The sequence below is a fragment of the Cephus cinctus genome, unplaced genomic scaffold, assembly GCF_000341935.2.
Source record: "Cephus cinctus unplaced genomic scaffold, Ccin1 Ccin1_scaffold0048, whole genome shotgun sequence".
Taxonomy (NCBI): Eukaryota; Metazoa; Arthropoda; class Insecta; order Hymenoptera; family Cephidae; genus Cephus; species Cephus cinctus.
Window position 1 is genome coordinate 65538 of NW_014332793.1, and position 12309 is coordinate 77846.

Sequence of the window (12309 nt, forward strand, 5' to 3'; positions counted from 1 at the left end):
TCCGGGGCCAGTAGAGCTGCTTTCCGCAGATAGCGCGAGTGTCGACCCTCGCGTGTCGCAGCTCCCTTCCTCCTGAACTCCAGCTGGCTCTCCCTCTCTCCTTCTCCGCGTCTTCACGGGCACGGCGAGCGAGCACCTATTCGAACTCCGGCAGATTACACGCAAAACAAAAGAAAATAATAAAATAATCTATCGTAATTTCCATTAGGCCCTTGCGGTCGGTGGATCCTGCCTGGACTTTGCAGTGGCCTTTTTAGGCCCGTAACGCGTTTCGGCGTGATTTTCCGCCGAGGACAAGACGGGTGAAATCCACCACGTCACAATGTATAATATATGCGGTATAAGTTTTTACAGTGCGTATGAAAAGTGCACCCTTCCAATGCTTCTATTTTCTGACATCAAATGTCACGGTCACCGATATCAGATACAAATTGCGAGGTCGTAAGGAACTGGAAATCTTATTACTCTCGCTTCATATGTTGTACACACAACACTCTCAAGTTCATCGGTATTCACGATGTAGTCTAAATATTCTTATTTTTGCACGATCGTGCGTAAAGCTTATGTGTAAAGTTCGATTTTCAGTGCGTGAAGTGTATTTTTTTTTCATACTGTGTGAAATGTGAAAAGTACACTTTACGCACTGAAAATCGAACATTATACATGAACTTTATTCACAGCTGTGCAGAAAGTTGCGTATGCAATTCGTGTGTGACTGTTTTCACTCGCGTGATCGTGACAAGCTTTAAAGCCGAAAGTCTATTTATTGATAATGTAATTTTCGTTAATATTCAAATTTTTGAGAGCCTGAGGTATCAATAAAAAAATTAAATTACGATAATTACAATTAAAATAGTATAGGTTCTGACAGACCGCATAAACAAATGTAAAAAAGATTCTAGGGTTGACTAAAAGGCCTGGGGAGTTGTGGTGCGTTGTTTGCTAAGAAGGACCGTGGACTACATCAATATAACGTGAATAGGAGAAATGGTATTTAGGATAAGTGGCCGATATATTTTTCTAATTGTTTGACAGCATGATTTCCTTAAGAGGGCTGCTTTACCTCATCATCCCTTACATACATATTTCCTTCACAACACTTTCATAAAGAATTATTAGCCTTCTTGAGTCCACGTTGGGGTCATTTTTGACCTCAGACTCATCTTGCTTAATAATTAATCAATGAAGCTATAGATTCTGAATTTGTTGAAATTTCAAAACAAAATTGGAAACATTCACCGCCACGTCCTCGTTCCTGTTTCCGGGTTTGGCTAAGGGCGGTTTTTGTGTAAATATGAACATTCTGTACATTGGTGTTTCCAATTAATTATTTTCTGAAATACGAATTTGCATTGCAGAGTCTATCCACAAAACCCACAAGAATTCACTTTGGTCTCAATTGAAACACTTATAAGAACCCACGATTTGGCAGGTACACAGATTCATCACATCATTTTGTAAAATTTAAAGGATGGAGGAGTATCCATCGTATTCGACCTCAGATTCAGATTCTATAATACAACTTAGAAAATGTCTATGTACCCATTTCAATGTTAATTGGTTCAATATTAAACAAGATAAGTCTGGGGTAAAAATGACACCACCTTGAACTTCTGTTTCATGGACATATCCTTTAGTCCTACGAAGCTTAAAAATTGAGATGGGATGTACACAAAATCTTGTCATTAAACATATAAATTATAGAAAATTAGATTGTCTAATATTCTTATTTTTAAGATATTTCTTATATTTAGGTAGGGGAATACTCGGGAGTTAAAGGGTTCATGTGAGTAATAATAGCGTTTGAAAAAGTGTACGTGACCATTGGTTTGTTGAAGATTACTTATTAACTCCTAGGAAATCATATTTTCCCATTTTGTAGTTCACTGATACTTCATGGACCGATTAATGTTTTATAGTTTATATTTTTAATTAAAGCCCTGTACTAACGTCGTAACCCTAATTAAATGCAACTTTCACTGATGTCAAGGCAATCTACTTTTCTAAAATTCAGCGTGAATATTAGCTTGAAGGACAAAATACAAACGTATCTTGCATTGTCTATGTTAAATTGTGTTCATGAACGAGACAAAATTACAAATTGAACTGCCAATAAGATCAATAGAGATATTTCGTCCAAAGAGTGATATGATATACAGAGTAAAGTGGAAGTAAATCGCGTTAAACTTTCAGTTAGTGCTATGGTAGACTTTTCCTTTCGTTAGATTTAGTTTGTAACGAAAATGGAAGGTACCGTGCGAGGTGAGCATCGCCACCTTGTCGTGGTGAGGGGGCTCGCGTGTCCTGAGGACCCCTGTGGCTATATCGGCGGGGGCTTCGGCCCCTGGCAGGTCTTACCTTGCCGGACAGGCTCAGGGCGAGGGGTCAGACCAAGAGCGATGCAAACGTCCGAACCCAAGGTGTGAGGCACCGTGCCGAGGGGTGCAAGGCCGCTGGGACGCTAAACAGAGCGGTCGCAAACGCATCCCTTCATGGGCACTTCCGACCCCCCGCAGTAGCAAGGCTTACCTAGGTACGGCCGCTCTGCCTAGGCGAAACCCCTGCATCCGACCTTACTCGTGGGAACCAAATGGAGACTTTTACTATGGAAAATCAAAAAGAAACAGAGGTAGGTGATGATTTAAATGGGGGTACCAAAAACAAGGCTTGCCCGAAGCCCAGGAAGAGGGCCTCCTTCAGTAAATGCCGAGAAACGGGAAAAGCAGTATAGGAGGGCTTCAGTGTCAGCGCCCGTCGGGTGCGAACTGTCTTCGCTGCGAAGATCACGAAGTCCCCAAACCTACCGTTGACGGTCGATACGACTAGAGCTGTTAAAGTAGCGGCCCCTGCCGGTGGACCTACTGCAACGGATGGAGGTGGAAGTGTCCTACGTGCCCAGGACCTCAAGCGGCGCTGCGATGAACTTGAGACCGAAGTAGAAGAGCAACTCTTCTCTCTAAAGGCATCAATAATCGGGATGTCGAACACTGCTAAATGCAGAAAGAATCTGGATAAGTTTGTAAAGCAAGAGCTAAAGGATATCGAGGATGACCTGGAACTCATATTTCGTAAGACGAGAGCACTGAAGAGCGTATGTGAACAGCTACAGTCAGTGGAGTCGAAGCACGGAACATGCCATGCCACAGTGGCAACCAATAAGGATTAGTTTTCAACGATCAGTTCAACGATCAACGCCTAATGCTAGTGTGAGCCGGAAGAGGCCAGCAATTAGTACGCCAAGTCCTGTTACTGGAGGGGAAGTGAGGCCCAAAAAGAAGGCACAGATGGAGAATGACTCAGAGTGGACCGAGGTCAGAGGGTGAAAACAAAAGGAGCATAATTCTGCAGAGATTGTAGGACAAAAAGCGCAAGAAAACACCAGCGGTGCAGCAAAGGCTGGCAAAAACAGGAGTAGGCAACAAAGAAGGTCACGAACCGAGGCATTGCTAATTCGAGCAACAGAAGGGAAAATGTACTCTGAAGTACTGAAAATCATACGTGCGAAGGTCACACCCGACGACTACGGAGTACAAGTCAAGGCCATACGCGAAACGAGAAAAGGCGAAGTACTCGTTGAGCTGGCGGCCACGTGGGAGTGCAAGACTGAGTTTGAAAACAAGCTCAGAGAAGTAGTCGGCGACACAGGCGATGTCACACAACTAGTCCCAAGGGCACAGTTGGAGATAAAAGACCTGGACGGGGCGTCGGAACAAAAAGATGTCAGGGAAGCCATAAGGACCGCACTGGGCGATGCTAGGGGGGGTGAAGTCAAGGTCAACCTCTCGAAAACGAACAGATGGGGAAGCAGAATGGCTTTTGTGGATATGGAGGCTCAAGCTGCAAGAGAAATGCATGAAAAGGGACGCATTAGACTAGGTTGGTTAAACTACAGGGTGAGACTGAGCCAGCAGGCTACCCGGTATTATAGATGCCATGGCTTTGGCCATCGCTCATCTGCTTGCAAGGGACCGGATAGAAGCAACCTATGCTGGAGATGTGGCGTCAGCGAACACAAGGCATCTTCATGTACTAATAGCCCGCGTTGCTTACCGTGTGCAGACTTCAAAAACGGAAGCCTGTCGGCTCACGTGTCAGGAACCAACAGTTGCCTCTCAAACAGCAACCAGAACAATTAAACCGCGATGGTAGTAGTTCTGCAGCGAAATTTGAGTCGATCAAAGCTAGCCCAAGGACTCTTGGTACAAATAGCCTTTGAGCATAAGTCAGATTTGCTTCTCATTTGCGAGCAATATCGAAACGAGGAAACACAGAACCAGTACAAGGACAGTTCAGGGACAGCCGCAATATGGGTGCGAGAACGAAACAAACTGGCTTCGTCCGCCTCTGGTTTCGGAGAGGGCTTCGTTTGGGCCAAACTTGGCGGCACCACATATGTAAGCTGCTATTTCTCTCCGAACGAGCGCATCGGCATGTACAGAGAAAGGATTAGCACTCTGGAGGACACAATCAGAGAATGGAAGGTGAGGTGGTCGTTGCAGGCTACTTCAACGCCAAAGCTGTTGAATGGGGATTGGAGTGGACGGGGACCAGAGGTGCCACCCTGGTTGAGATGGCAGCCAGACTTGACCTGACCATTATGAACACAGGAACAGTGACTACTTTTCGGAGAGTGGGAACAAGGGGCTCCATAATTGATTTAACCCTAGCCACCTCAGGAATGGCGTAGGCCATAGAGATCTGCAAAGTACTTGAAGAGTTCACGGCAAGCGACCACCAGTACATTAGGTTCGAAATTGGCAGGAGGAATAGGGACGGTAGCACCAGATCATGGCATCCCATATCAAGGGGTTGGAACGCAGCAAAACTAGATCGGACGGCCCTGAGTGAGGAACTGAGCAAAGGCGGGACACTACTTCGAGTAGCAAACGTAGCAACTAGCAACTAGCAACGAAATGGAAGCGGAGGCGCTAGTTACCAGTACAATGCAATTCATTGTTAGAGGATGCAATGCAGCCATGCCTAGGAGAGAAAGCCGGCCTACTGGTGGACAGAAAACATAGCGAAGCTACGAAAGGTGTGCCTAAAACTTAGACGCAGAGCGCAGAGGCATGACAGCGCAGAAAGTGCTTCAAGGCACTACAAGGCGGCCGAAAAGGACCTCGCGAGAGCCATCAAAAGCAGTAAGGCACAAAGCTGGAGGGAGCTCTGCCTTGAGGTGAATGAGGACCCATGGGGGCTCGGATACAAAATTGTTACAAAGAAGCTTGGACTTCTAGCCCCGGAGGGTCCCAAGGACCCCGCGACCATGGAAGACATTGTCGGAGCACTCTTTCCAGAACACCCGGAAACAGAATACGATGCAGTAACAGTAAATGGAGTGATCCCACTCTTCACTGAATCGGAACTCTTAGGCGTTACCAGTAGCTTGGCAAATCGCAAAGCTCCAGGGCCTGATGGAATACCGTCCGAGGTCCTCAAAGTAGTCGCTGAAGAACATCCGTACCTGTTACTTAACATGTATAATGCTTGTTTACGGGCGGGGACCTTCAGCTCTAGATGGAAGAATAAGAAGCTGGTACTACTCGATAAGGGGAAGGGACCACCAGTAACGCCATCGTCGTTTAGGCCCCTATATATCATTGATTGCACTGGCAAAATCTACGAGAAGCTGCTACGAGAGAGAGTGCGGGCAGCAGTAGAGGAAGTTGAGGGCATTTCAGACAGGCAGTACAGTTTTCGCAAAGGTAGGTCCACTATAGGGGCAATTCAAGAGGTCGTCGATACAGCAGCAACGGCGTGGCAGGGCTCGCATAGGACCAGAGGCGTGTGCATCCTAGTGACCTTAGATCTCAAGAATGCATTTAACTCGGCGAAGTGGGTCGATATCATTGCAGCACTCAAGAAGCTACGAGTGCCAGCCTACCTATTGAGAGTTGCCTGCAACTATCTTCGCGACAGGGAACTAATTTACGACACAACAGACGGCCAGCGAAGACGGAAGATCACCTCCGGAATCGCACAAAGCTCAGCGCTTGGACCGGACTTATGGAATGTCAACTACGACGATATACTGAGAATGGATATGCCTGTAGGAACATTCATCGTGGCCTTTGCCGATGACATCGCTGTGGTAGTAACAGCAAAAACACCAGCACAAGCAAAGAAACGAGTCGCTCAAAGCACAAGAAAAATCTGTGAATGGCTCCAACAGTATAGCTTGGAGCTCGCGGCTGAAAAAACAGAAGTGGTGGTATTAACAAGAAAAAGGAGATTTGAAGAGCCCTTCAGTGTGGACATCAATGGGGTGAGCATCGAGGCAAAGAGAGTTGTGAGGTATCTAGGGATCCTGATCGATAAGAAGCTGACGTACTACAACCAAATTTAGAGTGCGGCCAATAAGGCTGCAAGGCTGGTAGCGGCACTCTCAAGGCTTATGCCGAACATTTCAGGACCAAGAACAGGCAAGAGAAGAGCCATGATGAACGTGTGCAATTCGATAATGCTCTACAGTGCTAAAAATTTGGGCTGATTCACTCGACATCGATCGGTACCGTAAGCGGCTGATGTCAGTACAGAGGACGAGCGCTCTCCGTGTAGCCTGCGCATACCGCACTGTCTCCGGTGGTCGCAGGAGTAATCCTGATAGTACTACTCGCGAAAGAAATGAAACGTGTACAACAAAGACGAGCAGAGAATAATCGCAGTACGGTCAAGGCACATGAACGGTCACAGACCCTACGTGACTGGCAGCAGTCGTGGATGAACGAAAGCGTGGGAAGGTGGACAAACCAGCTCATACCCGAGGTTCTACCATGGTTGACCACACACTATGGGGAAGTAAACTTCTACATCACGCAGTTTCTAACAGGCCACGGACATTTTAACGCCTACCTCTTCCGCTTCAAAAGGAAACCCAGTCCGGAGTGCGTCTACTGCGAGAACACCATTGATGATGCTAAGCACACATTCTACGAGTGTACAAAGTGATTGGACGAGAGAAGGAGAGTAAACAATACACTGGGTGTTACCCTGACACCTGAAAATACAGTACCGCAGATGCTGCAAAGTGGATAGTCGTTGCAGAATATGTAGATGTGCTTCGGAAAAAGAAAATCGAAGAGGGCATGGAAGATACGCTCAACCATTAACTTAAGGAAAAGGAGGGCGCCATGACGGTGCAGGAATGACACCATCCTAAAGTAATGCGAAAGCGGTTCCAGTGTTGATTCATGTCAGCATAACGGGAGGTAGTTTTAATGGGTAGGGCCATACTGGAGGAGCCCCACACAATGCGCGTAAAAGCATTTCCACCTCCCATAAAAAAAATTTTTTTTAAAACCGTGTTGTTGATTAAGAGTTTTGATAATAATTGACGTTGATAGAGGTATAAAACCAATTTAAAAGACAAACAAGAAGATTCAGCGTACGATCCCTTGCTGTCTGAAACCCACTACACTGTGTATATTTAACACTGTTCTACCGCGGTTTTATGTATACTTATTTTGATCAATAGGTATTTGTCGATACCTTTGCAATTAAAGTAAATAACTGTCAATAATTAGAATAGATAATATAGTTAAAAAAATATATTGTTTTTAATTATTCTGGTTTTATTTGATAATCAGAAAAATAATAAAAAATGGTAATATTATTATAATTAGTAGTGCTATAAATATTTGTACTACTTACCTGCAATGGCAATTTCAGTCAATTTTTTTCACATTTTTTATTTGAGTTCAACTCACTTCAAAGTAAATATTCTTCGCTTACGAGAAGATAGCATTTAAGGCATCTATTTCCCACTACTTGGCATCCCTACTTCACGTCACAAGTATTGTCACTGCTAATCCAATCGCTTGACGAAGAAAACAAATGAACCTGTTCATAGTGACTGCAATGAGATGGTGGAATGATAATGTGTACATATTGTCTTAGTACGTGTTCTTCTGAACCTATAGGTGAAAATTGAGGTAGCGCTAAGAGTGGTGTCAGATGGAGCAAACGGAGATCCCGCGTTGCTCCCTCTCCTCCTATCATTTCACATGCCATCTTCTTGTGGACAAAGAATACCTTAACTCAAAAAATTTAACTTGCGTACCACAATTATTTTGAGAAGTTAATACTGCAATGATTTACAGTAAAATGCAAATTTGAACATAATATTCACTACGATTAAAAGTTATAGCGGGAAATCGCCTATTTTTTTTTTACAATTGCAATAGGGATTTCGTAATTTCAATTAAAATAAAATGGTGTTGCCTTATGATGTTGATATTTATGTGTAGAACGATTTAAGATTAGACAATGTTATAAAATCTTTGAGGTGTCAAAAGACACCAGAAATAGATATACCATAGGCGTATTTTAGATCCAGGAGAGCGTGAGGAAAAAAGATATTGCTAAATTAATTTACCAATTATTATAAGAAAAGCCAAAGAGTCAAATGGGGAAAAATGATTACCTTAGCCAAAAATTTTGAGTTAAAATTTTAAAAGGTGTCTTTTGAGACCTTTGGTAGAAAGAATGTTAATACAAAATTCTATCGGAATTAGTGGGAGCAAAATGTGTATTGGATCAAACTGTGGAGAGCTATAAAATATCTGCTATTGCTAATTATTTATATTTAAGATGGGAATTTATGAGATGGAAAAATCAATACACAAGTCCTAATTCAGCTGTGCACGTTGCTTGCCTTGCGAAGGTCTTTATAAATTCGTTTTTATTTTCTGTAATGAAATGTATTAACGCAGTTCACAACTGATCTAATATTCATAAAATTCACTCTCACACTAATTATAATTAACATTTTTTCTGATGTCTCTGTGTCTTTCACCACCAATTATGCTCCATACTTGTGTAACACATTGCTATATGCATATTTGTGTGTCAAGTATAATTCATAAAGGTGTGAATTAAAAATTATTAAACTGTTTTTACGTATATGTCCTATTATTCAACGGCACCCACAGCGTTTTAAACAGGACCAAAGTAAAATACGTAAAAATTCTTTGATATTTTGTATGATGGTGAACGTATATGCGTATCTTCTCTTGTATCATTACCTTGTCAAATTAAGGATGTAATTATTAATCATAATCGGAGTGTACGATTCTGAACAGTGATATAAAGTTATCAAATTTATATTATTCTCTTATTCGCATTGATTGATGGGATTATAATGTGTATTCATATTGGTACGCAGTATACAGAATATAATACAGATTTGATAGAATTTTGGCATAAATACGAGTACATGTTATAGAACGTTGTTTTATCAAGCAATTATTAAAACTATTATTTCACGTAAGTACGCAAATTTAGTCATGTATTTTGATGACTTTGATTTTCGGGATTTCCATTTGTACTTCAAAATAGTTTGCATCAAATAGCATTCAGTAAAATAATCGTAAGCGACATTATTTCAAATATTTATATTCTGTTTTAATTTAATTATCAACGAATCAATTAAATTAGTTCACAACTATATTTGCGGTTAAATTTTGTCATATATACTCTCAACGAATATTAGCATTATTATTCGTCTTGAATATAATATGGGCATGCTTAAAACCAATATCAAAGAATTTAAAAAACATGACAAGAAACTGATTCATTTGTTAAATTAATAGGTAATAAAAATCGTATTCAATAATCGTTCTGAAAACTATACGATTTTTAAAACAGCAAGAAGTGAACACATTGAATATACTATCTTTGATATAATAGAACTTTTATAGTAAAAGTAAGATCATTTAACCTGAAATTTTGAAGCAAACACACACAGTACAACTGAAAATCAAGAAACCTAAAATTTAATTACTATGATTTTATAAATTTTATATCATTTATTATCTGTATAAAAATTGAACGATTACAATTTGTGTAATAACTAGGTCTGTTCTTATTACCTACATTTTCAGCACTGTTCAAAAAGTGCAAATTTTTATTGGGTGATATTTTTAAGTAACCAATGAAAATCTGCACTTTTTGAAAAAGGCAGAAAATATATGTAACGAGAACAGACCTACTGTCATCAGAATAAAAGAAAGAATACTTTTAAACTAAGACAAAAGTATTCTATTGCTAAAAACTCGTGATATAGTCGTCAAAGAGGATAGCGATATAACTATTTACGTTTTACAACAAGATTATTCAATTCCTGATAATACACATTTTTCTAGTCATGTTTTTCTTTTAAATCTAGTCGTAATAAAAATATGATATTTCCAAAATATCTCTGCAGTTGATCTATACTGGATATATGGAATATACAAGAAATCTGTAAAATTGATCCATAAACACATCTCGTTTTTAAAATACCACAGTTAACTAATAAGAGTCAAAATGTATAGGTAAAGCAACGTTCAATAAAGGGTGTTTCAAGAATTATCTCGCATTTGGAATCCTCAGGAAAGATAGTAATTGTTATTTTATAATCGTTTTAAAAACGAGGCATACATACGGAATTCAGTTTTGAAATATATATATCAATATACATATATGTATATGTGTTGTTTGAGTTGCACATATCCAGTAAATATGTATTGTCATAGATACATCTCTATTACATAAATTGTGTCGTTATATGGTAACCATGTAAAAGTTACATAAATATGACAAACGTGTTTCCTGGGTACAAGGTGCTAAGGTAATACACGGATCAATTTCTATGAGACCAACATACAGTAATGCGCAATTGAAGTGGAACACTTGAATTTTTGTGTATTTCACCCCCCGGACTTACCAGGATCCCTACCCCTCTCCTATATCGTCGCCCGACTATCGCGATAAACGCGTCCTCCAACCCCTTTCTCAACGGAGCGACAAAATCATTGCTATGAGTCTCGTCCTTTATTCGTATATCTATATATGCAGATATACAGATGGGAAACCGACTAGAGGCGATCTGGTCCCGGGAGCATGGAACCCACGTAGAATACGGAAGGACAGCTTCGGGTATACGAGTGAGGCTACCGAAGTCTGACTATACTTTATCCAGGTATATTCCGTGCATACGGAATCGTGTGTTACGCGGATACGAAATTGACTGGAAGTTGAGTATAGGCTGGATACGCGAAAGTGGAATGGAAGTCGTATATACGTAAAGGAATATAATGCAAGTTTAAAAGGCAGCTATGAGAGCTATACTGCCGGCAGAGTTACATTGCGTCATATTTAAAAAGGTATCTTATCGCTTATCGAAAATCTCTCTGAAGTGGACCGATGGTCACGTGAAGACTATATTCACGGCAGCTGGTATATATAATATCGGGCCTGTGCTCTATGAGTCAGATAATTTTATAATACACAGGGGTGAGTTTGGGTTTCGGTACGTATAGGTATATACGTATATGTTAGGAACTTGGATACGGATGCTGTGGAGCAATGGACCCTTCGTGACTACTCGAACGTTTAAAAATTTCATTTTCAATACAGGGTCACGGATTTTCTTGAAGTGAAAAAAAAAATTGACACCCCTTTCAACTTTTCCACGTTCATTGTTACGGATAGCGATTATCGTGATTACGTGTAATTAAAAAAAAAAAAAAAAAAAATTTTCTGCAAAATTCTATATTTACTCTATATATCGTATCTGTCTTCTACTCACCTCTGTACGCTGCTGTAACCTCTTGTTCAGCTCGTAGAGTCTGTAGTCCGGTTGGCCGAAGTAGGGAGTGTGCCTCCTGGGGACAGGCAACGATCTGTCAGACCAGACCGATAGGTCATGTTAGGGTGTGCTGTGTATAGTGTTTCGTGTGTGTCACGTGTAGCATGCAATATTATAGAATCTATAGTCGTACAGGAATATGGACCGTAAAAGTAAATCCACTTGGCATATACAGAAATCTGGGAGAATATGAGAAACGCACGAATATATATATATATATATATATTTACACACAAGCGTTATATATCCCGAGGGCTTTACCGGATCATTAGAAAACTAGAAAGTCGTCTAATCTCCAGTGCAACGTTACGGGGAAGACATGTGAGCTCCGGGTGAGTACGTGATCCGTGCGTTCTCCAGAAGAAAAATTGGCCGGCAAGTAGCAGGGTACAGGATACGATCGTATATGATCTGATGAAATTATTTTCCATTTTTTTTTAATCAGCGAATATAGAAAACAACGTAAGGATATTTCGCAGTGATGCAAAGGAACACATATCTACGCAATCTTGTGAACCTCATAGAGGGGGGTGTTGAGATCTCGTAGTAAACAGTCGCGTCAATTAACACGGAATCGGTATTGCTTAATTCGAGTGCAGTCTAAACCACGTGTATACGTTTCTGGATGGATATATATATATATATATATATATATATATATATATATATATACTGTATAT

General features: G+C 40.9%; 1 protein-coding gene across 1 annotated transcript in view; it reads right to left on the reverse strand.

The window, feature by feature from the left end:
• Nucleotides 1-8077: 8077 nt before the first annotated feature.
• The window catches only part of LOC107268232 (basic proline-rich protein), a 67550-nt gene continuing 63318 nt past the window's right edge, over nucleotides 8078-12309 (reverse strand). Inside the window, exons 3-4 of the mRNA XM_025085823.1 lie at nucleotides 11570-11663; nucleotides 8078-8083 (exon numbers count right to left, since the gene is read on the reverse strand). Coding sequence (XP_024941591.1) covers nucleotides 8078-8083; nucleotides 11570-11663 — 100 coding nt within the window. The remainder of the gene's footprint in view (nucleotides 8084-11569; nucleotides 11664-12309) is intronic.